The following is a 25774-nucleotide window of genomic DNA, read 5'->3' as shown; positions in this document are numbered from 1 at the left end:
TTCTAAAAAAGGTGGTAGTTATTAGGTGAAGAATAATGGATATGAATCATTAATGACCTCAAAAAAGGTCTCACTCACAATGATAGAAGATATTTGGCTAGTAGACAACATTATGGTTTCTTCAGTAAGCAGTCTGGTTTGAGAGATCTGCATCTGATAGCGGTTCCCAGCATAGAAAATGAATGTGCTGTCTCTGTATGTGCCTCCAGAAATCAGCAGCACAAATTCCTAATGGCCTGGCTACACACTTCGCTTGCTTGTTTAAATTGTGTTTTGATAATGTTGTCCTACATGTGATGCTCCAAGTAGCTGCTTTGAATGCAGGCGAAGTGAAAAGCAGTTGAGTACTGGAAGCATATTTGCATTATATATGTGAATATGTACATACATATACAGAATCGGTGTATATATACAAAAATACTTTCTTGTCCTAAAATGAGCTATCAACCAGCCTTACAGGCTGATTTTTTTTTGTTTTTTAAAATCAACTGCTTTCAGTATCTGAACCCTTTGCTATAGTGGGCCTATTTTGTATAGGACCTGTGGCCCCTGTGCTTTTTTAAAACAATGCAAGGCATTCTTCTTACTCATTCCCTAGCAGGGCTATTTCCTGGTATTCAAAGCAAGACCTCAAAGGTGGAATTGTGTTGTTTGTCAGAGTATCACCCAGAGAGTACTGGAATGTAATTTCTTGAGTAGTTTTCCCTTGAGAAACATCATGCAATAACCTTTTTTCTTTCCCTGCTGTGTGTAGCTGTTCCTTGTGAGCACTGAATGATGTAGTCAGTCACACTTGGATGACTTCTGTAGGTAATTTGCAGTCATCTCTTTTTTTTCCTGTATCCTTTTTCTTGGTTGGGCATGTGAAGGTAGATCTGTTGGCAGTCTACTTTATAAGATTATGGCAGCAGCAGTATGAATGTACTTGTGTTTGAACACACAAGTATTTGTAGCGAATGTTTCTTGTAGAAAACCAGGGAAGATTGAGTTAGCTGACCATTTAGTAACCTCATAAGCAGCAGCATGCATGAAAAAATAAATTTGGGTGAAACCCAGAACAGGTTTAATGTCCATTAAAAGTATGAAGGTTAGACTGTGAGTTGTTTGTCCTCAAAACAAAAGATAATTAAATTAGCCCAAGAAAAGTTGATGCTGTGTGCCTGCCATATTGCCTCTCTTTTTTTTTAAATAGTTTTTCTTTTTTTTCTTGGTAGTGTTAAAAGATTAATACAAGTACAATGAAACTTCTGTAGCAGTTATAAAAACTAAGAAATATAAAGAGGCACAACAAAAGAAGCTTGGTAAAGAAAACGGCTTAGGAAGCTGACAGCCTCAGCTGAAAGTCATGGCAGGCCTCTCTGCAAGTTGATTTATGCCCTCGTTATGTGTGATGATGAGTAGCTGGTAGTTCTTGTCATCACAGTTCATAGAGAAGACTTGGCACGAGGTGAAGCTGATAGTGCTTTCAGGTGTTCCCCTGGGTGGCAGGTATCAGTGATAGTGCTCGGATTTTGTTTCCATGGTTGTCTGTGATGCTCTCAGCATGGGGCTAGTCACCTGAAACAAATTGGGGAGGATCATCAAGAAAGGACAAAAAGCCCTTCAGGCAGAGCCAAATCAAAACATTTCTTGAAGAGAAACTGTAAGGCTGTATGTGCATTAGTGTGTATGCAGTTTTTAATTTAAGTATAAAGACGTAAAAATCACTATAAAACATTTAAAAAGCAATTTTGCAGTAGAATAAACCCAGAAGGCAGTTACAAGACACATCTGTTACAAACCAAATGTGAGCGAGCAGGTTAAAACTTGTATTAAGAAGACCTGATCTGACATACTAGTTACAATCACATTTAACTCGAATTTATGTGCAGTTGTGGATATCTAAGTTGTGTACATTTAAAAACAAAACAAAATCCAAACCTGTACATATAGTGTATTTGGATGTTTCTAAAGGAGTACTTGAGACCTCCTTCTGTTTAGTTTACTGTTCTCATGGATGTATATGGAAAATAAGTGCTAGTTTTCAGATGACTTAGCTGTGTCATTTGGATACCAACAAGGTCAGTTACATTTTTGTGGGAGCTCCCTGAGGTTGCTGAAGCTCAGGGGTCCCTCTGAGATTCACCTGGGTGAGTGGATGTGTCTAAAAGGTGGGTCGCTTTGGCTATTCTGGTCAGAATTCAAAGATGGTTCTTGAAAAAAAGGAAAAAAACCCAAGTAGCATCTTTGTCTTGATCTATGTATGTCCCTGCTGGTATGTACTACCCAGTATAACTATTGTTTTGCAGGGCAGTTTAACTTCACTTGCTGTGTGGCACTTGCTTCTAAATTGATTTTTGATAGTTGGCTTTAATCCAGGTTGTAAATCTTTGCAGTTCCCATTTTATACAGTAACTGATGAAACCTTTGCTATAATGAGAATATATCTTTATATTGTCTTGTCTACTCAGATTTCTGGGGTTTTAAAATGTGATATTTAAAATAGTCGTACCTTTGGCTCCCCACCTGACTTCTCCAAAGAGTGGTTTATTCCCATGGTGGGCACACTTCTTTAGGAGAACTGTACTCTAGTTTGATTCAATTGATTGAGAGCATAATTGTGGCGTTTGGGATTTTTAATTTATATCTGTTAGTTCTTTTACTATTGTATGGCACAGAAGGCCCCCTCTCCTGTGGTGCTGCTAGGTGGGGAAGGAACAGCATGTCTCAAGTGTAGACATTTGATATAATTTAGTGAATGTTACTGCTTTAGAAAAGTGTAGAAAGACAAGAATTCATGTATGAAAAATGAGTAATCTTGCAGCTCCATACATACTGATCAAATTTTTTCACAAGCTAGGGAAAAGAATTGTAAATACTGTCATCGGGTTACAATTTTTGTTTCCCCTCAGTAATTTTTTTTTTTAAATCCTTGCACAGACAAGGACTGTTCTGTTGTATTCTGCTATGAATGGTGAACATGGTGCATAGGTATTTGGGGGGAGTAAAAATGGTACTGAATTTGGTGTGAGGGGAGACTTATTTTTTTCTGCTAATAAATATGTAAATTTTTAAAATTCCTATAGATCAGGAAGGGGGAAGCAGCCATCTGCATTTTTTTTCCTTGCACAGTATTATAATGTGCTGAATTATAAGGCCACTGTAAAGATTTGAAAAGGTCTGTTTGGCCCATTGCAGAGTGGTCCCATATTACCCTGCAAAAGAAATGCAGGTTTTTTTGATTGAATGGATTTTTTTGAGTTTTACTGTTTAACACTCACTTTTTGTCTTAACAGCCAGAATTCTTTTTGTTGCAAGAGAGTACTGTCTCCTTGATTCACTGAACTTTCTCCATTGAGGAGGGTTGAACAGGAACGCTTTGTCAGCACTGATTTGGGAAACAATAGAGATTTTTACCTGGTTTTTGCACTGTCAGAGGTGTTTATATTTCAGAAGTAATCCACAGAGGCTGTATTAATGTTATGCGACTGCATTTTAAGTAATTTTAAACACAGGCTGCCATGGTCCTCTTCTTTCCATTTGTCCTCACTACCTAACAATACTAGTGCAACCACCATGAGCCAGTTCAGGAGCCTAATCTGGCTGAAAATACATCTTTGTGTGGAGTTTTTCAGCTGTGTAGACTCCCAGACCAGCTCAACGGAGAATTGCATGGTTGCCAATATATATAAAAGGCTTATCTCATTTAGGAGGAAGCTGGTGTTCTGTTCAGTCAGGGAACTTCAGAATCTTTCGGTTTGTGGAAATCTCCCAGGTTTGGTGCAGCGCTATTTCACCTATGTCCTGATATTTCTCTCTGTTTCCTGGATAGAACAAGCTTGTGCTTGTAGCTGCAGCCTGAGACAGTAAAAATCCTTAATGAATTAGGAAAAACACTCCCCAAATTTTGTGGGTTTTTTGATCCTTCCAGCAAAGGAAAAAATGAAATAAAGGGAAATAAAAACCACTTTGGCTTTTAGGGACAGATTCAAAGTGATCAGTGTTACAAATCATGGAGAAATTTTACTTATATAGCAAACTGTTCATAAACTTGTTGCTTAATGATTACTTCACAGAATTTAAGACAACATTGTTACTAAATCTCACCTACTGGCTAACTGTGTTTAAAGCCAAAAGCAAACTCTTTCTTGCAGTGTTTGTTGTTCTGTCTATGTCATGGGCCAAAAGAAGCTACTTTATGACCTGAGACTTCTTTGTGCCTTAAAATTGATGTAAGCTTATTAATGGAGGCCAACCACTAATAATAAATCTGTGCTGCATGTGTAGCACAACAGTTCATCTCCTTTGACGACATGACTATGAATAATTTATAGATGTAGTTATACTGAAATTTGTAGGGGTCATTAGCATTTTAATGAAAAAGATACAGCTGTTGTACTAAATCTTCACTTTTTTTTTTTTCTTCTCCCTCAGTTAAGCGTTTCGATCTGTACTTTGAAAGCAGCTGACAGCGTGCGGTAATGTGCTGACTGGCACTATGGGCAGGCGGTACCCAGGGGCTCACTATCGGCCAAGCAGCTCATGTATGTATGCAATTGGTCTAATTTATTTGTTGCTTTATTACTTTTGAAGGCTGCTAAGTTTATAAATTTTGAAATAGTGCTTATAAAGGATGCTGACATATTCTAATTGATGCCAGCTCTCCTGTGTATGTACCCAAATGGTAAGTATATTGATTTACGTTTAAACTGCAAAGGTGTTCTCTAGAACTTTAAAAAGCAGCTTGTGGTGTGCCTTGAACGAGTCTACTGCAGTGTGCTGTGTTTTGTGCTGTGTTTTGTGTTCAAGGTCTCCAGCTTCATTTATTACAGGGTTCTTCACTCCTATCCCAAGTTTTTAGTACCAGGTACCTTTAAATTAACAAACTACTTGAGCTTATCCTAAAATGTTATTGTGCACTATAGCTTTAATTGCTTACAACTGCAGCTAATGTCTTCAGATAATTTATATGCTTGAGTTCAATGTTTTTGATATTGTTTTTTTCCTCTGAGTTGTATCCTGTCAGATTATATTACATTGTCTCTTACTGAAGGTTGTCTTCTGTAAAAGTACAAAGGCAACTCCTAAAATTTGTCACCTGCACCTTCCATTGAGTAAGCAGACATCTCTCATGCTAGTGCAGATGGCAGTCGCCACACTGCAGTGGTTCCACAGTGCAGGCTGTGTGAAATGAGATGACGTGACCATCCCTGGAGAGCTGTGTGGGGTAGTGCCCTGACTCCTGAAGGCTTCCGCTGGTACTTGTGGACTTTCTGTTGATCCCTCAGGCTGCTGAGGTAAAGCTGGGTAGGTTAACTTTTGTATTCACTCTTCTTTCTGCTGTAGCAGAAGAGCATGATCCCATGCATCAAAGCCAGCTTAAGAAGCTCTCACTTCTGTACCATTCTTTCTGTTCCTTTAAAGACTTTTTTAAAAGCCTCAGTCACATCAGCCATCCACACATACTTGTGTTGGCTGATGCAGGTAGTAAACTGCAGTGAAAACTTAGAGCTTTGATAGGACAGGGACTTACTATGGTGGCTTGCATAGTGAAGTCCTGTATTCAGAACTTTGTGGGGTTTTCCTTAACCCCAAGGCTAAATCCCAGAAAGTAGTAAAGCATGTTTACTCTCCCACAGACTAGTTACAGATGTCGTGAAGATGTATGTTAAAATGGTGCATTAGAGCCGATTTAGATACTACTTTTCCAAAGAGTTTGTTTTGGGTATTTATGTCAGGATATTGTCTGTACTAGAATGGAGGAAATAAACGGTTGTTGGAGTTTTGACACGTCTCTGGTGGTCAAGTGCTGGAGTGCGGAATTGGACTGATCTGTTTGAATCACTTGACGTTAAATCTAGACACTAACCTTCAAATGTGTCGTCTTGGCCTACTGTGGGGCATGATATCCATATCTCATGCCTAGGCTTGAAGCTCAGAACTTTAGAATGGTCTAGTGTAGAGTGGCTAATCAAGTCTTTTCTATTCCTACTTAGAGAGAACAAGTAATGGACTTTAAATTCTTATCAGAAGAGCTCAGAATGTTTTTCCTGTTGTCTAGTTGAGCAGTTGCACATGGTAGAGAAGTGGAATTGTTTGCTTGAGGAAAGGCTGGTGGTCCCATCATCTGCCAGGGCTGAAATTTGTGTTAGAATCCATTGGTGCCAGAGCTCTGTTTGAGGACAGAGATATCAAATATCTACTTCATCATTGCGTTATGCTTTTCTTAAGCCAAGTTTTCCCTTTCCTTAACCTGTCAGGGTTTCTAAGCCAGGAAACTTGCTTTATTTTTTGGTTTTGTTATGGTATGATTTGTGCAAGTTCCTGGTGCCTAACGTAATAAGTGCTTTGGACATCCAACAATAATGGCATTGAAATTGCCCAGTCTGGGAAATGCAGATCATAATGAAATCTCTGATAGCAGATTAGATCTCAGTGAAAAGTGCTGGTAAAATACATCATTTTGCTTTAGTTTTCTTTGTATAAATAATGAGTAATTGCAAAATCTCAGCTATTGTATTTCACATTCACACTTGTTGCAGTCTTAATGCACCGTTAAGGACTTGGTGCAGCCATAAGACTTAGTCCCTGACTTTTATCTTCTGCCTGTACATACATATATACCTAATTAAAATATGTGAAGGGAAGAATTAGGTCTGTGTGGAGTATGGCAGTTGTATTGCTTCTTTGGTGGTGAGAGAATATTTCATCCATTTATGACATCGACTGTTTTGTTGAATGATTGAATAAATTTAATGAATATAATAGTATGTAGTCTTAGGAGAATAGCAGAAGGTTTTATATTCAAGGAAACATAACAGTTTAAATAGAAAACAGTTTATTTGAAGCCCAGTGCTAGGAAATGTATTTGAAATACAGGTGCTGAAGTTACAAGAAACAGCAAGGTGTTCAAAATGTAAAATTGAAAGCTGTGAATTTAACAGATGAGTGCTAGTTTAGACTTTTCAAAGTATAATTAAAGAGTCATTATCTCCCCTAACTGACAATAAGCAAAGCAGTCTTGGGTGTATCCCTGCCTCTGTCTAGTGTTTGTCCTGACTTAACACTCCCTTGTTTGCTGTTTTGTTGATTTTTATTTTCTCTTTTCTGTGCTTTTCACGTGAAACATACTGATTAAGGATGTAGTCTCCAGCTACTAAGAAGCCAGGTTTTGTAAACAGACTTCTTCGATGAATTTCTCCCGAGCTGCTTTTATATTTATGTTTTTCTAATAGTTGCTCATAAAACCCCACTTTTCTGCATTGGCTGCAGCAACTCTCCTGAAAACACAGTTCTGTTTGTGTTGTTTAGGTGGCCTCAAATTTTGTTTCATACTAAAAAATTTGAATGTCAATAAATGACATACAAAACACTTCTGTATGCTTGAAAAGAACCTTATTAATGTGTTGTCCATGCATATCCAGTCCCCAGCATAAGAATTCATTTATTTTAGTTAGTTGTAGTGTTTTGCACTATATTGAAATCTGAGCACAGCGTTTTGGAGAAAATGGAATTGGTTCCAGTGCCATTCTGCTGGCATTAAATGCTCAGGAAGAGTTTAAACAAGAATAATAATAAAATGCACAGTTTTGTGAGAGGACATTGTCTTTTTCCAGAAGGCATTGGAACTGAGGAAATGCAGGAATTTGGGGGTGGTAGTTTTCAGCACTTGGTGACCTTTGGAGCGTGCCAGGGCGAAGGCGCAGTCCTGCAGTGGCACGTCAGCAGTCACCGGGACGAAGGGACCTGCTTACACCTGGAGCTCTGTGTCTAGGCCTTGCAGCCCACAGAAGATGGCACCACATCTCACACCATTAAGTCATCCTCTTTATTTGTGGCAGGCAGAGGTGGACTTTTTATTTCTTTTTTAACTATTAGGCATCTAAAAGCAACTTAGACTAGGGTCCATATGGAATGATTTATTGATGTAATTCTGCCAATATAATTATTAGAGCTGACTGGAATTTTATTTCAGCAACTTCTGATGATCAGGAGGGTGAATTATTTTTTTTACCCCCAAGCAAACCTTCTTTGGGAAATACCACCTTGATGAAATGTTCATAAATCAAGGATGATAATGAAAGGAAATATCCCTCGTGGGGAGGCACTACCCTGGACTGTGGAGGAGAGAGGTTTGAGTCTTGGTTCTTGCTGATCATCTCCCATGCTAGAGCTGCTCTTATAAATAATTCAATATACTTGAAGACAGGAGAGAGCAGGGTTGATTTTATAAGCTTGGGGTATGATTTCCCTCCAGAAACAAATTTCTGCTCTGTCTGTGTCTCTTCAGCTTCCCAAGGAGTGTCCAGCTACAACCTTTGCACAGGGCCAGTCCCCTGCTTCTGGTCCTACAAGGGGGCTGTCACTTCGTGAAGCTGCTGGAAGGTCTTAGCTTTGTTGCAGTGAAACAAGGAAACAAATGTGAGAATGGTGACATTATAAATAACAAACCCCTGAAAAAAACCCCAAACTTCCTGTCTTGCAGCTGGTACCAGTAATTGCATTGCTACTGTTAGCCCGGGATGAGTTGATGTGGAAACGTAGCGTGAAGTGCCTCTGTGTGCTTGGCTTGGAGCTGCTTCCAGCGTAATAGAAAACTCACCCAGAGAGGCACCCTGACCCGCAAGGAGGAGTGTATCACTGTGCAACTCTTGGTAGAAGCATCCCAGTAAAATCCTACATCTGCAAAATCCTGTCCTGTATCTCCTGACCTTTTCTTTCCAGAGAAAGGTATCTTGGTGTAAATGAGACTCAAGCTTTAACACTGCTCAGGTTGTGCTTAGGGAGGACAGCTTTCTGTAAAGTTGCTAAAAAGCTCCATGTAATCGTTGCTTAGCTGAGGAAAAGGTTGGAATATAGATGATGTGTGGAGTGAAAATTACAGAAGCAGCCAATGACACATATGTTGGCGCTCTGCATTAAAGCCTCTCTTGTTTAGGTTTCTACATTTCCTAGGAAGCTATGCAGAGATTTGTACGACTGCTTCATCAAGGCCTCTTGGATGATCCTGATGAAAGTCCTAAAATGTGCTGGTTTCCACAGATAGGAGCTGACTCAGAGCCTGTAGATAAAAAGTGTTCTTTAAGAACTGTATATTACTCTGAATGTGTATTGTCACTTCTGTTTTTATTTCTCTAGCATAATTAAATAGTACCCCTATCCCAGCACCCTGACAGGTCCATTTGTTCTTCACGGTAAAATCAGAGGTAGAGTACTTTGAGGCTGAGGGTATCCCAGTAACTGCTTGGAGTTGTGCATGTTCGTGGAGAACCACCATGGTACCAGTTTTGCATTGTGCGTTTGTCCCCTTTCACAAGTACCCCAGTTCTTTTGGTGTTAAAGTTCTTTGTGAAGATCTGTGAGTTTCTAGATAAGAAAAAGGGGTACAGGATTTTGGCTACCATGTCAAGAATTCAAGACTCTTTGTTGAAATTGAGGCCAGTAATACTAGTAGCTTGTTGTTTTCCACTTGTTCAACATCTACAGCCAAGTTTGTTGCTTGTTGAAACTGAGCCCGCTCTTAGCCACACTTCAAGTGTAATTAATATAAATGCCAGTAAGTGCTGCTGCTGTTTTGTTATGTTCTCCTTCCACTTTATTATGGATTGACCTGTTTAGTTTATGGGGACCGTAAAGCAAATAAAATGCTTTGATTTTATTTATGAGCATGTGGTTTTGCTTTATATATGAGCACTATGAGTAGAAGTTTCTCAGCATACTGCAACAGCATTCTCAAGGAGCTCTACTTGCTACAGCAGGGCAAGGTTAAAGGTATTCCTATATCCTAGTACCATAATTACATTGGGAGAATTACTGTAGAGTATGGTCATTTTGGTCATCTCTCAGCATTCTTGTCAGCTTAAGCATTATTGCAACACTTGGTTTATAAATTGTTTGTGTGTTTTGAAGTATTTCTGATTTGTCCCATTAAAGTTTGTTTGAGGACAGTACATAGCTTTGCAGGCAAATTGCAGCCTTGCTAAGATGTAGCTCTTTGTGTATTGAGCCTTATTTTAGTTGAGATTTCATAGAAAAACAGACTAGAAGTGTGGAGACCTTTTCTTGTTTGATGCATCCTGTGCTCTGAAATGCATCCTGCTCCAGTAATAGGAGCAAGGGATATGTGGGTAGGACATGTGAGTCCAACTTTAAGATAGTTTTAGCAGATGTAGTTAAAAGTGTATGTGTAATAACCTTACCTAGGTGAGATACAGCATGTTTTTAGTATATGTGGAACAGAAGCAATTTTGTCAGTGTGCAGAATCTTAATTTTTTCTCCTTGAAAGCCCTGATAGTGTCATTTTGCAAAGCTTGTCAATTAGTCTAATGAGCCGTGCTGTGACTAAGTTTTGGACTTTTAAATTTTTGTTCACGAGTCTCAACTTACTGTTAACAATTTGAAATTATTTGCAAGCACATAAATTAATTAAATTAGAGGGTTTTGTTCTTTATATTGGGACTTTTGATATACATGTGTTTTTATTTTTTATTTCTTTTCATATAGAGTTGTAGAGAGTCTACTGAAAGATTATTTCCTATTTATTTGTCAGGTTTTTCATCTCTAGAGTCCAATTTGACACTAAGTACAACCTTATAGTAAAAGGAAAACAATCATAGTGTACCGCGCTCCTTAAAATGCATTTTAAGATCTCAGCTATGAAGTAGTGATAATAGGTGGCTCAAAACTATTGCTACCTGTGTAATTTGAGGGTAAAAACATTTCTGGATAACCTTGATAAAAGCTTAATGTATAATTAGCCATAGATTTATTATATGTTATTCGGAGGGCAGATGAAGTTGTAGCAGGTGAAATCATGACACCAGGCCATCAGAAGTTTAATTGTTAAAATATATTAGTTTAAAAAGAGAAGCTGAAATGTCTGCATTTATGTGCATGTAGTTAATTGTTCTTGGAGAAGTGCATTGTGCTCAGGCCTATGCAGTGTTGTTTGTAGTCTTTGTAGGAACAGTCAAGTGTTTGCAAGCTGCAAACAGCAGGGTCGCAGACAAGATATGTGGGAAGCGGTTAATGATAATAATCTATTTAATTTTTTTTCGGGGTGTGTGTGTCCAGCACAGATGCTGTGCTGGAATTTGACTCATCCATTGCATCTGACAGTTAACATGTTAACATGCTCAGTTAACATTTTTTGCTCCTTCCATTAATAATGCTGTGACCTATGCTTAATCTCTTTCCTGCTTTTACTGCCTGTGTCTCCTGTTCAAAGAGCTTGGTATTGGGCTAGTGCCATTATGAACAGCTGGAAAGATGATTCTGGACTCTGTAGGTTTCCTTAACCCTGTTAAGAAATCGATCATTTTTGAATGGTTCTGCTTCCTGATTTAGGAGCTGTCAAATGATCCAAGTTAAATTTATGTGGTGCTGAAAAATCTCTGGTCCGAACTCAGTCTGAATCAGTCTAAGTCATATTATGTGCCAAATTCGTGGCCATTGATTCTTTTCTATTACTCCATCAAGCATGTGGGTAGGCTGCCTCTCCTACAAAGCATTTTGGTTACCTTTTTCTTTCCCTGAGACAGCTTATCCTAGATTTCTTTTTCATATAGCATCATTCTTTGGTTTTGGTAATTCTGATCAGGTTTGATTACACATTGTTTACCTTCCAGCTTGGTAAGAGTAATTTTTGGATGGCACTTGAGATTCAAGTTGCAGGATGTGGAAGACCAACTCCTTCCTGTTTTTTTGGTCATCTCAGTTGCAGAAATTTAAGTTATAATTTCTAAGTTTCTGTCTCTGTGTGAGAGAAAATGAAGTTTATGCTTGTGCCCTGTATTAGCACATGCATTTTGAGTTGTTTGTAAGTAACAAGTAGAGTCTGAGGTGTGATCTTTATTATAGCGATTGAGTAATTTATACATCAATGTCAAAAAAAAAAAAAGAATGTTAAGGATCAGGAGTTTAATTTACATAACAGGATTAGAAAAAATGACAGAGGTTTACTTAGCAAATGTTGCTGTGCATGTATAGATCTGGTGACAGAAGGTCGTCTTATCTGTGCTTGCAAGTAGCCAGTAGATAAAACACACTCCATCTTCTTGCTGTGACAACACTGGTTTTGCCTGCCAGACTGTTTCATTCTACACAGGAGGGGAAATCTATTTAAAGGGAGAAAATTAAATTTGGAAAAGACTTAGTATGCCATCTTTGTTTTTCCCTTACTAAATACAGGATTAGTCGTGATTGCATGTCTTGGTTATGCCATATAAAAACAAAAGAATTGCTCTTTATTTGCTTCAAGTGATCACTTGATTTAAGAAAACTCTAGTAGTATAAGATGACCCTGTTCATCTGCAATATAGAGTTTTAATCAGGTAGTCAAATATACACTGATTATTTAGATGTATCTATTTTAATGAAATTATAAGTAAAGGAACAATGGATTTAGCCTGTTTCTTTTTGTCATTATTATTTTTATTGATTTTCTCTTTCCTTTGTAGCTGTTAGAATCTCATTCTGAGAGGCATCTTGTCTGAATTTTTTATGGATGAGGAGTTTGACTAGCGGTGTGGGAAGGGGGAGGAAAAAATGGCAAATGGGAAAGCATACTCTGCTTCAGTGCTAGAACTCATTGCAAGATCTGAGGTTGTTTTTTCCTTAGTAACATTATCTAAAGACTGATCAGTGTTATGGATTTTCATTAATAAGAGCATCATTAGAACAGAGGCAGCACTGCTGCTAGGCTGTTGCAGTTGGCTGGCAGTGTGATGAGCTCTAAAAGGAGAAATAATATTGTAGCAGTAGGGGCTGGCAGGGTGCCTCTTGGGAATGGGGGAGCCAGGACAAAAAGCTGGTTACTGGATGGTGCTTTCAGGAGGACTAGGTGAAGCAGAAATAGCTGGAAATGGGAGAAGCTGCATTTAGTAAGCAGGTCATAGTGGTGTTTTTGTTCTGATGTGAGGACAGAACCAGGGTGGAATGGAGAGGGCAACAGTAATTCCTTGCTTGGGCATGGGGTTGGACCAGATTTTGAGAGGTCCTTCCCATCCTCAGCAACTCTGAGGTTTGTGTGGAGGAGCCCGCAGATGGGATTGAGAGCACATATGCAAGCCGCTTGCAGCCCTGCTGCTTTCCCACCCTTGCATTCCCAAAACTGCTCTACCCACCATGGGAATTTGCTTTGCTGAGCTTTCTCTCTCCAGCTTTTAAGCTCGGTCCAGCAGAGATGTTATTGCTGGAGGAAGCAGCGAAAAGAAAACCACTGGCTGTAGGAACTTCTGTTGCTCTGATCTACCACAGCACTTAATTTGACTGTTTTCCTTCCTTTTCCCCACTGAAAGTGTTTAACATCTCCTGGAATTTGTGTAGGTATATAGGCAAGAGGAGCACGATAACACTAGTAAAGCTTCCAGTCTTGGTTCTGATTTCAGCTACATTAATGTAGGATGCTTTCAGATGACATCTCTTTTAGCTATTACCATGTAGCTGGTCCTGGTTAAGAATGAATGTAGAGGTGAGAAAACTGTGTGTTATCATACAATTAAGAATTAATGTTTTAACATTGGAATTCACCCTTTGAAGCAGGGGTTGAGTTGCGATCATTGTATACTGGAGGGATTCTCTCCAGCTGCTTAGGCGGTAACTAGAGCCAAAGTCTACAGGACCCGCGACTGTAGCCCCATGGCTTGAGTGTGTCATTAAACATCTTGTACTCAACAGATATCCTTGAAGAAAGGAAATCTGCTTTATGAAAAGGTTTGTATTCTTTCTTTCCTATGTTTCCTAGACACAATGGCAGAAATAGTTGTAAGTGCATAGGAATACCTTGTCTCCCAGTGTATGTATCATTCACATCTAAACCATAGACTTCAAGGCAATATGGTTTATGTACGACAAGATGGCCAGGAAAGGGTCCCGTACAGGAGCTTGCTGTCTAGCTTGCTTTTTATGAATCCCTCCTGTGGGATCAACCCTGCAGACTATGCTTCTTAGTTTCATATGATGGATCCCATTCTGAAGATTTTCATTTGAACATGCCTTGCTGCTGTGTGTATTTTTACCAATGCTGTTGTAGTTTCCTGAGTAAGCTGTAGTTGGGTAATTGGAGAAGAACCCAGCTTTTCTAATGTCATGAAGTTTTTGCTACAGTATGTTGATTAAAACTGGAGAATATTGTTGAACTGGTGCTTCTATTAAAGCATCATAGTTATTGTTAATTACTTGTTCTCATTGCTGTAGGCTAGCCTCTCCCATACTTTAATGACTGTCAAATATCATTGAAAGCTCAACAGTTCCTCACTGTTATGTTCTGGGATTTGTTTAGAATGTTTAATGTCTCTCAGGAGCTTCTGAAATGTGGTATTTTTATTTTGTGTTTTTGTTTGGTTTTAATTGTTAAATGATCCCTCTTTTCAGATTTCAAATTATAATCTATTTCCTGATGCATTGCTGACGCCCTGTGAGCCATGTCAGAAGTACTTCCAGGTCAGATGCCCTTTAAAAGATTCTGCTATGCAAATATGTGAAATTTGCCTCGTCTTTTCTTTCTTCTTCTTCACAGGCCCATATTTCGCTTTCATTTTGCACTTAATACATAAAAAAGAGCAAGCACTTTATTTTCTTTTTAACAGTGTCTTATTGAGTCAGCTCTATTCAGCTTTTAAAAAACTATTCCTATAGACAAGACAATGCATAAAAGTCTTATTAGAGGTAAAGACAAATCAGTCAGGCACTATTTTCTGTTTGCGATGGCATTTTCTCTCTCCTCCTTCTAGCTCTGTAAATTTTATGACAAGATTGAAAAACATCAATAAAAGCCATTCAAGTAATCGTGTTATTTGTATTATTATGCTTAGAAAGTTAAGACCACTTTGTGTTAAACACATTAGAGTGGTGAAAGTATATTAATCTATATCTGTAAGTATGTTTCTAAATATTAGAAGTATGCAGTTGAGGCTGTGATTTGTTTTAAAAAGTAAGCAAGCTAAAACCATCAGTGATTTGCTGTAACGGATCTTCTACCTACCTACTTAAATGCTGCCTTTAAGCACCAGTGTTTTAATAACATATTATTATTCCCAGTAATGATAACATCCTAATTATTCTTAGTTTTTCACCAGAGTCCAATATTTTTTATTATAGTACCCTATTTTAACTTGCTTGTAACTTACCACTCTTCTCGTGCTTTAGCTGAGATATCAGCTAACCCTGCGACTCCTGGTCTGCTTGTCCATTTGTGTTTGTTTTTTAGCAGAAGGCAGAGGAGTTGAAGAAAGGGTTTGCTGTGCCAGTAGTGTTGTCTTTGCCAATGACCAGGCAGCACAAGGAGCTGCCCGAGCAGGGGGGACAGGGTCTGCCTGTGGTGGGGTCCCTGGGTGCAGGACCCCTGGCACAGGGTGTTGATTAGCTGATGAGGGGCGCAGCACCTGCCTGTGTTAGGTACCTCTGGGGTGAGGAAGGCAGGGTCTGTGTGAGAGACAAAAGATAGGAGAAGTCAGCGATTGGAATTTCGGTCTTGAAATTACAGGCACAGGAAGAAGTTGCATTTTCTTGATGTTTTTAATTAGAAAGGTTTTATTATGCTTCATCTTGGAAAAGTGGTGTGTTTCAAGCATCGTCGTGTGTCCTGTATAAACGAGAAGGGACAGACTGTTACTCTTTTTTCTTATACTGGTCTAGTACGCAATCTAGGGTTTTTTTAGTGCATTTAAGCATTTCTTTGCATTCAGAGGTTTTCCAGCACTTTAGTTAGTCCTGCTCTGGGAGTAACTTCTGCCCTTGAGATGCAAGACTTGCCCATTCCCATCTGTATTTCCTATTCTCTTTTTGCCTTTTTTATTACTTCCCTTTTTCCCACCTTTATATCTGTTTCTGAGAGTGGAGGGGTGTCATCTGTGTGTATCCCAGAGCCTGGCTGGGGGAGCAGAGCAGGGTGATGGCCAGCAACCAGGTAGGTGTCTGTCCTTTGAGATGGCAGCCAGCTCCTCTCTGTGTGCACCTTGTGGTACTGTTTGCATGTTCATTGTTCATTTAATCATGATGATTTGATCAAAGAATCATTTGAAAAAGGGTCAGGAGCGTAGGTGGTGTTGGGTGAAAGGTTCATTTTGGCATTTTTCTCCTTATGGTCATACACCAACCCAATTTAGCACCCAACTTGCTAACAGTGCTTGGGTCATAAAGATTTCTGCAGGCTTTGGCTCAGTCAGTGTGCCAGTGTTCATCATAAATCCATAGGGGAGCTTTATTAAGCAGATTAGTAAAACAATACATTTTGTTTTCAGTGCTTCTATGTGCTTATTCTTACAATATTTTTGATAAATAAAATGCTAATGTCAGAAGACTGGCTAAAGATAATCTGGCAGGCAGATACTTAAGCTTTATCTAGGAAGATTATTCTTTAATAAATTTGTTCAGTGGTAAAAAACATGGTAAACATTGCGTGAAGCAGCTCGCTTGTAAGAGAGAGCAAGAATAAATTTGTCTCGTTCCAGATTGTGGAAGATGAATTTATTGATGAAAAAAATAAATGCTTGTTTTAATTTGCTGGAGCATAAAGTAAAGTAGGATCTAACGAAATCTGTAGATACTGTGCAATTCCGTAAATTCTAAAGGTCAGGCAGCGAATCAGAATTATCTTGCCCTATTCATTGATTTTTTAATGTGACTTCCCGGTCGTGAGACTTTTAACTGATACAGAAAAAGTACAAAGTGGCCAGTCCATAAAAACAGGCCTTTTTGTGTTTTTTAGATTAAAACACATGCTTTGGTAACATTATGTAGGATTAGATGTGACCTTGCTTAATTTAGACTTGGTTAGTTTTAGGCAAGATGCAGAAATCAACATTTATTGATGTATTTATATGAGAGATACATTTATAAAGTTCCTTTAAGTTATGTGGTGGTTGTGTTTTAGAAGTCTTTCGTGGCTAAAGCTGAAATCGTCTGTAGGATGTTTGTTAACTGTTAACTAAGCAGATGATTCTTGCACAGTGTACATGGGGTGATCTGTCTTCTGAAGTATTTGCAGTTGTTCTAGACTCACTGACTGGGGCTTGAGGAAGTGGCAGACATGAAAATTTGTAAAATTTAATTTAAATTCTGTTTTCAATAAGTTTTAGAAGTTGTTCTAGGTGGGTGATTCAGGGAACAGAGTATACTTGGTCTGCCTGATATAAACGAATCAGAGTGATCGTTGGATGTGTGCAGCTTTGACAGCATATCAAAGAAGAGGGAACATTAGCAAATGTGTGTGCATTTAGGTAACACTGTGAAGTGCTCCTTTTCACTCTGTGTTTATGTATGTTCTTTTAAAACCCATATATTTATTCTCTTGTAAATCTGTCCAGCAGTCAGTTCTGTCATATATCAAATACATAAGGATGCAGCACAACTCAGCTGGAATGATCTGTCATCGGCTGGCTCAAATTATAGCTTTTCATTCCTGGATAAGCCCCAGACACATTTTAATGTGCAATATAAGCAGTCAGTGATATCTGAGAATTAGGAACAACAGAAAGGGTGTTTCATGCTGTGACAGATGGGAGTGATTTATTAATTGGTCTCTAATTTGGTTGCCAGGTGTCAAACAACAGTGACTACTACAGTATGTAAATTGAGGTGTTCGTGGAGTATTTGTGCAGATTAGTGGGAGCTGTAAATAGGCAGTACAGGAAGAAATGGTAGTTTTAAAAAATATACTTTTGATCATTTTTTTCATAGTCTAAAAATCTGTTTCCCTCAACAAACAATATTTTTCAAAATGTGAACTGTGGCCCTGGCTATTAAGAAACAGAAATTTGTCTACAGGTAGACAAAAGAATAGGTTTTTTTATCTGTGGAGTATGTGTACTCTGCCCTAGGATGTATGTTTTATCCTTAAGACTTCGTGAGCTGTAGAAACAGTGAGCCATCATCTCTGGAGCAGCTCTTTTTTAAAGTTGATTGCATTAGAGTTGGCTATTTTGTCAAAGGATTTCCTTCCCCTCAACCCATGAAATCACGTACAGTATTGTGAAATACTCTACTTTTTGTATTCCCTGCCTCTGACCCTTTAAAAACAAACAAACAACCAAACAACACCCCCACCCCCCAAAAAAACCACCAAAAAATGCAGAGCAGAGAAAATACAGGTGTTACGAGGCAACAGCTGGGTGACCAGTCAGGCTTAAAATTAATTGCGCTTGAGTTCTACCCTGGATGAAGAAGGAACAGCATCTGCCTGTGGTCTGGTTAGAAATTTCTCAAATTTTCTGCTTCCTAGTGATGAGCAGTCAAGGAGGTTTTCGCCTCCTTCTTGTTAGAGGTAGAAGTGAAATGCTAAAATGAAATGATGGTAAGGGTGATTTCTGGACTCCCAGCCATTTGCAAAGGACACCTCTCTTGTCCCCAGGCCTATCTGCAACAGAATCAAACATCAAAAAACTGCCTTCAAACTAGCATGTATAGGGTCAAGCTTTCTGCTTTTTCTCAGCTTTGTGGTCCTGATGATCTCTCTGTTTTTCTGCCTCTGTTTTTCCTTATTTAATAAGCTAAGCTTTTGTCTATTCTCTTACTCACTTAGGTTGTGGTAATTTTCCTACTATAAAGCAATTATTTCAAGTGCCACATCCCTTTACCAGAAACCCCAGCAAAACAGTGTATATAATGGATGTATTTCATGACTGTTTCTTTTGCTCTTTTAGTTGATTCCGGTGTGGACGCGTTGGCAGTGTTTATGGCAAGTGGCAGCACGACAGACGTTGTGAACCGCAACAACCCCGCCACCCCACCAAACACCCTTAACCTGCGTTCTTCACATAATGAACTTCTGAATGCAGAAATCAGGCACACAGAGACCAAAAACAGCACTCCTCCAAAATGCAGGAAAAAATACGCACTGACTAACATTCAGACAGCCATGGGTCTTTCTGATCCAGCAGCACAACCCCTTCTGGGGAACAGCTCTGCTAATATAAAGCTGGTAAAGAATGGAGAAAACCAGCTCAGGAAAGCCGCCGAGCAGGGACAGCAGGATCCCAACAAAAACCTCAGTACCACTGCGGGCATAAACGTAACTTCTGAGAAGTTTGAAGGTAAAGAGCCGATCCCACAGGATTCCTCTGGTTGTGAAATATTACCCTTGCAGCCAAGGAGGACCAAGAGCTTCCTGAATTACTATGCGGATCTAGAGACATCTGCTAGAGAGCTAGAGCAGAGTTTTGTTGCTATGGAAGATAAATCTGCACAAAGCAACAGCCAGGCCTCTACCGTTATTGTCAATGGGGAAGTCCTGCCCCGGAAACAAAACAAGCTGTCAAGCCCAGAGGATGGCCAAGTTGCCACAGTGTCATCAAGCCCTGAGACCAAGAAAGACCACCCAAAAACTGGGGCCAAAACAGATTGTGCCCTCCATAGGATTCAAAACCTGGCCCCAAGCGATGAGGACTCCAGCTGGACTACACTGTCCCAGGACAGCGCCTCACCGAGCTCACCTGATGAAACAGGTACGCAAGTAACAGCTGCTCCTGGCCACTGTTTTAGAAACACGTTGCTTAACTCTTCTGAGCTGGTGGTTGGAAGAGGAGAGGAGATGTAGTGCTGGGCTTGCACGTAGCTCCTTGTCCACTTGGAAATGCTTGACAGTCTCCTGCTTGGTCCTTGTGGCTTTACTGCTGCTTTAGGAAAGGCACCAGCAAATACTGTAGACAGAGTCCTCAAAATATGGTAACTGCACCTTTTGCTACTTTTCTAAATAATTGCTCTCACAACATGTACCCATTTGATTAGTGAAGAAGTACATGATTGTCTGGAGTTGCTAAAGTACTGATAGCTGCCTACACACAACAAACTTACTTTTCTGAGCAATGATTTTTGTGTTCAGCAAAGATTTTTACTTTTCTAATACAAAACTTTGTGATCTATCCCTACTCCACCCCCAGTCTTTTGATGATGTTCTTTTATTTAGAAGAAGTCTTCCCAAACCTTTGGTCATCTCATTTATGTTTCGTTTACTTTGTGTAGCAGTTCAACACAGTAACTCCAAAGTTGAAACCATAGCATTTCATTTTTGAAAGCCTGAGCTCATTAATTATTTGAACAGTAATGATGACTTCTACACTGGCTGTTTTGTGATTTACAACATATCTGTATTATTTTTAAAACTCTAGAGATCTCATTTCTCTAGTTAATGGACTTTGTCACTTTTTTTATATCCAAGCCAGTATATAAAGGTACAAATTTGTCAAAATTAGGTGATGCAATTCAAGTCTTGATGATGACGTAGGGCTGAAGAAGTTAATCGTATATTATTTCTATTTTAAGTAATTTCATTATTACAGTGCAGAGACTATATATTGTTTGGAGGCCACTGTGGTCCAAATCCACAGCTGCATTACATGTCAGTCATGCATGATTATAACTAGTGGTTTTTATTTTAATGTGTAGGGCTTTTTAAAAGACAACCAGAAATCTCCACTGTGTGACATATAATGGATCTTCTGACCATTTTGATATGTAATAAACCTTTGCTGATAAGAGAGAAAATTTTCATGAAGTCACCTCTTCCTGTGCAAAATGAAAAAGTTTTCAGTTTACTAAAACTGCTGTTTGAGTTAATATTATTTCTCAGGATACTTGATATGATCAGTGTGACACCACTGATAACATTTTCTGGAGAAACTACCAATAGGAGGTATTTGGACAACTTAATGCTGAGCTTTTCGGCTCCTTCTGTCTTTGTACTTGCCCCAGGTTTTGCAATGAGAAGCTGGGTTGAAAATTTATACTCACTGAAAACTAAATTAGAGTAAATCCAAGTAGTCTAATTAAGTAAGGGTGGCCTAAGATATTAAGAACTAGCATAAATTTTGTTTCTTTTTAAATAATGTCTTTAAAATTTTCTTTGCACATGTATATTGCCACTATATGGTGTATCAGCTCTTTGAGTACCCTGGAAGGGGGATTTTCTGAGCTGGTTTTAGGTGTTGGCAAGTTTGCTTATTTAAGTAACCAAATGTTAGCTGAGCTGTGGTTTGTTTGTACTATGGAAATAAAGGGGAACTTTCCTCCACTGAGTATGGCAGGTTTCCTTGTTTAAAAAGAAGGAGGGGAAAAAGCGCCAATTAATAAAGCCCTCGGAGCTCACCACAGTTCTAAAGCCGAATAAAGGTGTACTACCTCCAACAGGCTAGCAACCAATGTATTTTAAAGAAAAGCACATGTCCAGGTATCTGAGTTCAGTCTCTGTAAGAAGAGAGTTGAAAATAAATGGAGAGCCCTAGAAAACCTCAAAATTGCATTTCAAGGTCAAAGTGGTAGAGGTGTTTCTCATACCTGTGATCACTGTCAGAGAACACTGAGTAGGACATAGGACCTGTCATACTGGATCAGATTACTGGTTTTAAGATGCCTGTGTATTCATGGACTCTAAAAACATCAAACTGTTGCAACTTGCAACTTACAGACATCTGTCTCTTAGGATTATTTGCTATCTTGAATTTACCTCCACTCTGATAAAATTGTTTCATTAACTGTTTCCAGTTTCTTTCGAAAATGGTCTATCAATTGATATGACAGAAGAGAGCTAAGAAATCAAATGTTGTGTGGCCGTGGATGCCAGGATGGCTTTTGGACATGGTAACACAGGCCAGTTTCTCAGGCTCCCTTGCAGCTGGGAGGCTGAAAAGAGGGATGCAAAAAACAACACTGCTGTACAAAAAGGCAGAAATCACAACTGGTGAAAATATCTCCAGACTTGTTTTGGGGCAAATTTTCTAGTTGTTCCCAGGGTCTCCAGCCTTTTAGATCTGAGTAATGTACTGTCCCTAGGCACGTTCATGTATCTCCAAGGATGTTTGAACGGTCATAAAATAAGAGGTGAAATAAAAGTTGAGTAAGTGAACTGAACTTTCTTGTTTGAGGCATGGTCAAGAACGGTTACATGTTACCTGTAACTTTTCTATCTTCTTCCCAAGAGTTGTTTGAATTACTGTGGTGCTGATTGACATTCGTTCGCCTCTCACCGTGCCAGGTCAAGCTACAGGAGTTACCTCACTTGCCAAATAACTTGGGTGCTGCAGCAGTGGGTGGAGTTGGAAGTGCTGAGGGAAATCAAGTAACACTTGCTGATTCCTGAAACCCCTTGCACTCTTCTGTCATGCTAGGGACACAGAAGTACATTTCCCACAAGCAGAAAATACACCCCATGCATTTATGGCAGTGGTGGTTGACTGAAAACCTGAGAGATTCCCAGGGGGCTGTATCTAGCCCCTTTGAAGTCATGGAGTAGATGTGAGAGCCCACATTTAGGAGTAGGAATGAAGAATAAGCCTCAGAAAGCAAGGATTGGTGGTAACTTGGCTCTTTTGTGGTTGTCTGATCTAGTTTTAAACATCCCATCAGTGGAGGTATTGCCCCAACCTGTTTGGGTCATCTTCTCCAAAGGCACATGGTGCTTTCCCTTGTGGTAGATGTTTCCAGTCTTTTTAGTGTAATCTTTCATTCCTCCTATGTGCCAGCATGGGTGAAGGGAAGCCCTCCTGACTGAGGAGTTATGCAGTGGAACCCTGGTGGTGCCCGTCCTGGAAGTCCAAGGTTTTGGGCATGGCCAGAGCTCCTCAATGTCACTGCATCTGGGTGGGAGAAGAGCACTGTGTGGCCTCTTCCTGGCCGAGTACTCTCCAACCCTTGTGTTTATGCTCTGGTAATAAACGTTAGGGATCAAAGAGAGAAAGGCATCCAGGAGGAAAATCTGTAAAAACAGGCAGTTTTAGTCATATGGCTTCTGGGAAGGGGAAAAAAGATACAGTTTGGAGAAACATTAATCCATTAAAGAGTACAATCTAGCAGATACCTGGAGAATTATTAATTCTCAATCCACGTATTATATTTAGTACTTCAGTATACATAGGAATACAATAGACATACCATTTTACTGAGAGGACACTGTTGAAAATGGCAAAAAACTGCTTCCAGAGCTTCTGTATTCTTTTGTCTTCTTCCCTCTGTTAACAGAATTTATTCTTCACATCCTGGAAAACTTAATGTTGTTTTGTGTTGGGTGTTTTTTGTTTTGTTTTCTTGTGTTTTGTTTTGGAAGTATGTATTTCAAAGGCCCTGAAAATTTACTCTTAAGCTGAAGAGTTTGCACTGGGGATGTATCACTGTTCAGACAAAATCCACCTGAACTTTCCTTAGGGCAGGACACTTTTATTTGTGGTCTGATGAAAAGGTGTTTTCAGCAGAATTGACTCTTTTTCTGAATGAGGAGGCAAAAATAAGTCAGCCCAATTTAAAGATGCAAAACAACTAGCTGAGTGTTAAACAAATGTTAATGTTGTTGATTAGTAATGATGTCAAACAAATGTAATAGGGTCTGTTAATAATGGGGGGACAGAACACCACAAGCACAGTACAGTATAAGAATTGTGTTTTGAGGAAACACTTCATTCTCCTTCAACGAAATGATCTATATCTGCTTCTTGAGAAGTACTACATTGACTTCAGCTTTCAGAGGTTTTTTATAAGGACTTTCAGTTGTCCTCCACTGGCTTCAGGACCAGCTGCCCCCATCCAGCTGACTGTTGTCATTCATGTTGTGGGTTACCAAAGACCAGCTCCAGATGTCTTTAAAACTGCAAGTGGCACAGAGCTACTTTTAAATCACGGTGAATGCTTCTTCCTCCTCCCTCCAGAAAATAACCTTAGTCTAGTTTTCAAAGGAAGAGCATCTTATGTTATTACATCGTCTACTTAGTCTTTCTCTCTCTGAAGTAGTCAAGTGGACACTCCAGAGCCAAACCTAGGGGAGGGGGAGGGCAATGCTAGTGCCTCTTTTTTTTTTTTTTTTTTTTTCCTGGATGAAGCTCACCAGAGTGTCTGTAAAAGGCAGGCACATTTCTTAAACTTTCTATCACCTGAAAAACAGTTTCAGTGGAATGTTATCCCTCCTTAGTAAAGTGCACTTCTCTATGTAATAATCTCTACTGAACTAGGAATGGGAATGCTCTGAAAAAAAAGAAGGAATTTTGTTTGCCTTAAAGCCAAGAATAATACTGGAATTTGCTTTTGGTTCCTGTTTTATCTTAATTTGAACGAAACCCCCTCCTTCTAGAGCAGGGAATAGCCCCATAATTAGGAAGGTTCCGGAGATGTGGGACACTCAGTGATAGAGAGATGCAAGTTTTCCTGCTCTGGGACAGTTGCCCTCCTTGCTCTTTTCAGAGCTTCATGAGACTGCGCAGGGGCATCAGCTTCCTGTGGTTCCCTAGCTTCTCAGCCTTTAGCTTGCACAACGCCTTGTTCCTCCCTGGTTGAAAATGTCATTTAATGGTGTATCAAAAGTACAAGTGTCCTCTTTTTTAGGGAGTGCCACTGCTGTATACGACTGCCATATACCAGATGCCTGTCTGCTGCTGGTCTCTGAGCAAATCCAGGAGGGCAGCTTAATAGCTTGTTATGAATAAACAAGTTCAACCCAGTGCAGAAATGACATCGATGAGACTGGTCCTTGGAGATCAGGAGTGTCACTCTTGTAAATAGAGCCTAGTATTCTGAAGTAAGAGTATATCTGGGTAGAATAGCCCTCTAACACAATAAAAATTACCGCAAATCATGAACTAGTCAGAAGGATTTATACCAACGGTCAGTTCTGCCTCTGATTTTAACCAGCATCTTTGGCAAAATTAAAATGGATGTCCTCTTAAAAGCGCCATTTTTCCATTGCAGTACGTATCTGATGTAGACAACAACTATGTTATTTACTACAAAATATGTTCTCTGTGTTCCTGAGTGTGGAAAAAGATTTATGGTCGTAGAAATACATTCAGTTACACTGTGGATAAACACAAGTCCTATAACACTAGAGAAATAATATATTATCACCTATACAATTGTAGCATTCTAGGTAAACATCCAATTTTCAGATTTTCGCAAATAAGAGGCTCTAGTTCACACCCTCCGTGCATCCTAACAGCCTGCAGCTTTTAATATTGACCTGTTTTTTTCATCTTACATGTTTCTGATAACCACATATCAAGAACAGTGCATGTGTTTTAATCTCAGACTTGACCATTTGCTGACTGCTTATGAAATAGAAAAGGTGACTATTGCTGTATATTGCCAGTGTTTGTGTAGGCAACATTCTGTATGTGAGGTAGCTAACTGTATGTTTATCTTCCTTTTAGCTACCCCTATACGAGGAGTTTAGGGATGAAAAAGTAAGCCAGTTTAAAAGAAGTAAAACCTAAAAGGCCACACAGTTACACAGTGTTCACAGTAATGATGAACATTCAGTGTCTACTGGTAGAAGGCCATAAAATAAACTGAACTTTATAGTAAATTGAACTTGAAAGGTGAGTCTTTCAAGTACATGCTGCTGCTATCAGTTGCACATGGAAGCGACTTGCTGTGTTTGGGCAGTCAGGTGGGTTTTACCCTGTGGTTTTCAGTGGAGCTACTGAAATCTGTATCTTGAATGCTCGGATAAGTGCTCTGACTTGAAACCCAAAGTTTGCATAGTAAAAAGCAGTGATCAGCAGCCTTTTGAATTGGAATAGTTACTAAAAATAAGTATGCAAAAGTGTATTAACATGCTTAAATTCAGGAATGGAAGAATGGATGTTTTATGTAATAGTGATTAGCATTGTTTCCCAAACTCTGCAGTTACCAGAATTTGGGACTATAGAAGAGGCTTTCCAGAATGTGTTGTGTGGTCAGGGTTGTAGTTTCATACTTACTGTTTATCAAAAAGATAAAGAACTATTCTTTATTTCATCAGAGCCATTCATTTTCCTCCCTAGGGAGGACTTGATTCAGCTGCCTGCCTGCTGTTCCTTGAGGTGCCTGGTGGTGCCCAAG

The 25774-nt window shown here is 39.3% G+C and overlaps 1 protein-coding gene across 9 annotated transcripts in view; it reads left to right on the top strand.

Annotated features, from left to right (window-relative positions):
- Positions 1-25774, top strand: part of APBB2 (amyloid beta precursor protein binding family B member 2) — a 192777-nt gene that overhangs the window by 70147 nt on the left and 96856 nt on the right. For 4 of the 9 annotated variants that reach the window (XM_074904707.1, XM_074904703.1, XM_074904706.1 and 1 more), the window contains exons 3-5: positions 4414-4523; positions 14354-14422; positions 18622-19422. In XM_074904707.1, the coding sequence (XP_074760808.1) occupies positions 14404-14422; positions 18622-19422 (820 nt within the window). In that variant the 5' untranslated portion in view covers positions 4414-4523; positions 14354-14403. Of the gene's footprint in view, positions 1-4413; positions 4524-5117; positions 5287-14353; positions 14423-18621; positions 19423-25774 lie in introns of all 9 variants that reach the window. The other 5 variants (XM_074904700.1, XM_074904704.1, XM_074904699.1 and 2 more) reach the window with 2 other exon arrangements.

This window comes from Athene noctua, chromosome 4 (assembly GCF_965140245.1).
Source record: "Athene noctua chromosome 4, bAthNoc1.hap1.1, whole genome shotgun sequence".
Taxonomy (NCBI): domain Eukaryota; kingdom Metazoa; phylum Chordata; class Aves; order Strigiformes; family Strigidae; genus Athene; species Athene noctua.
This window is presented reverse-complemented; position numbering and strand designations above follow the sequence as displayed.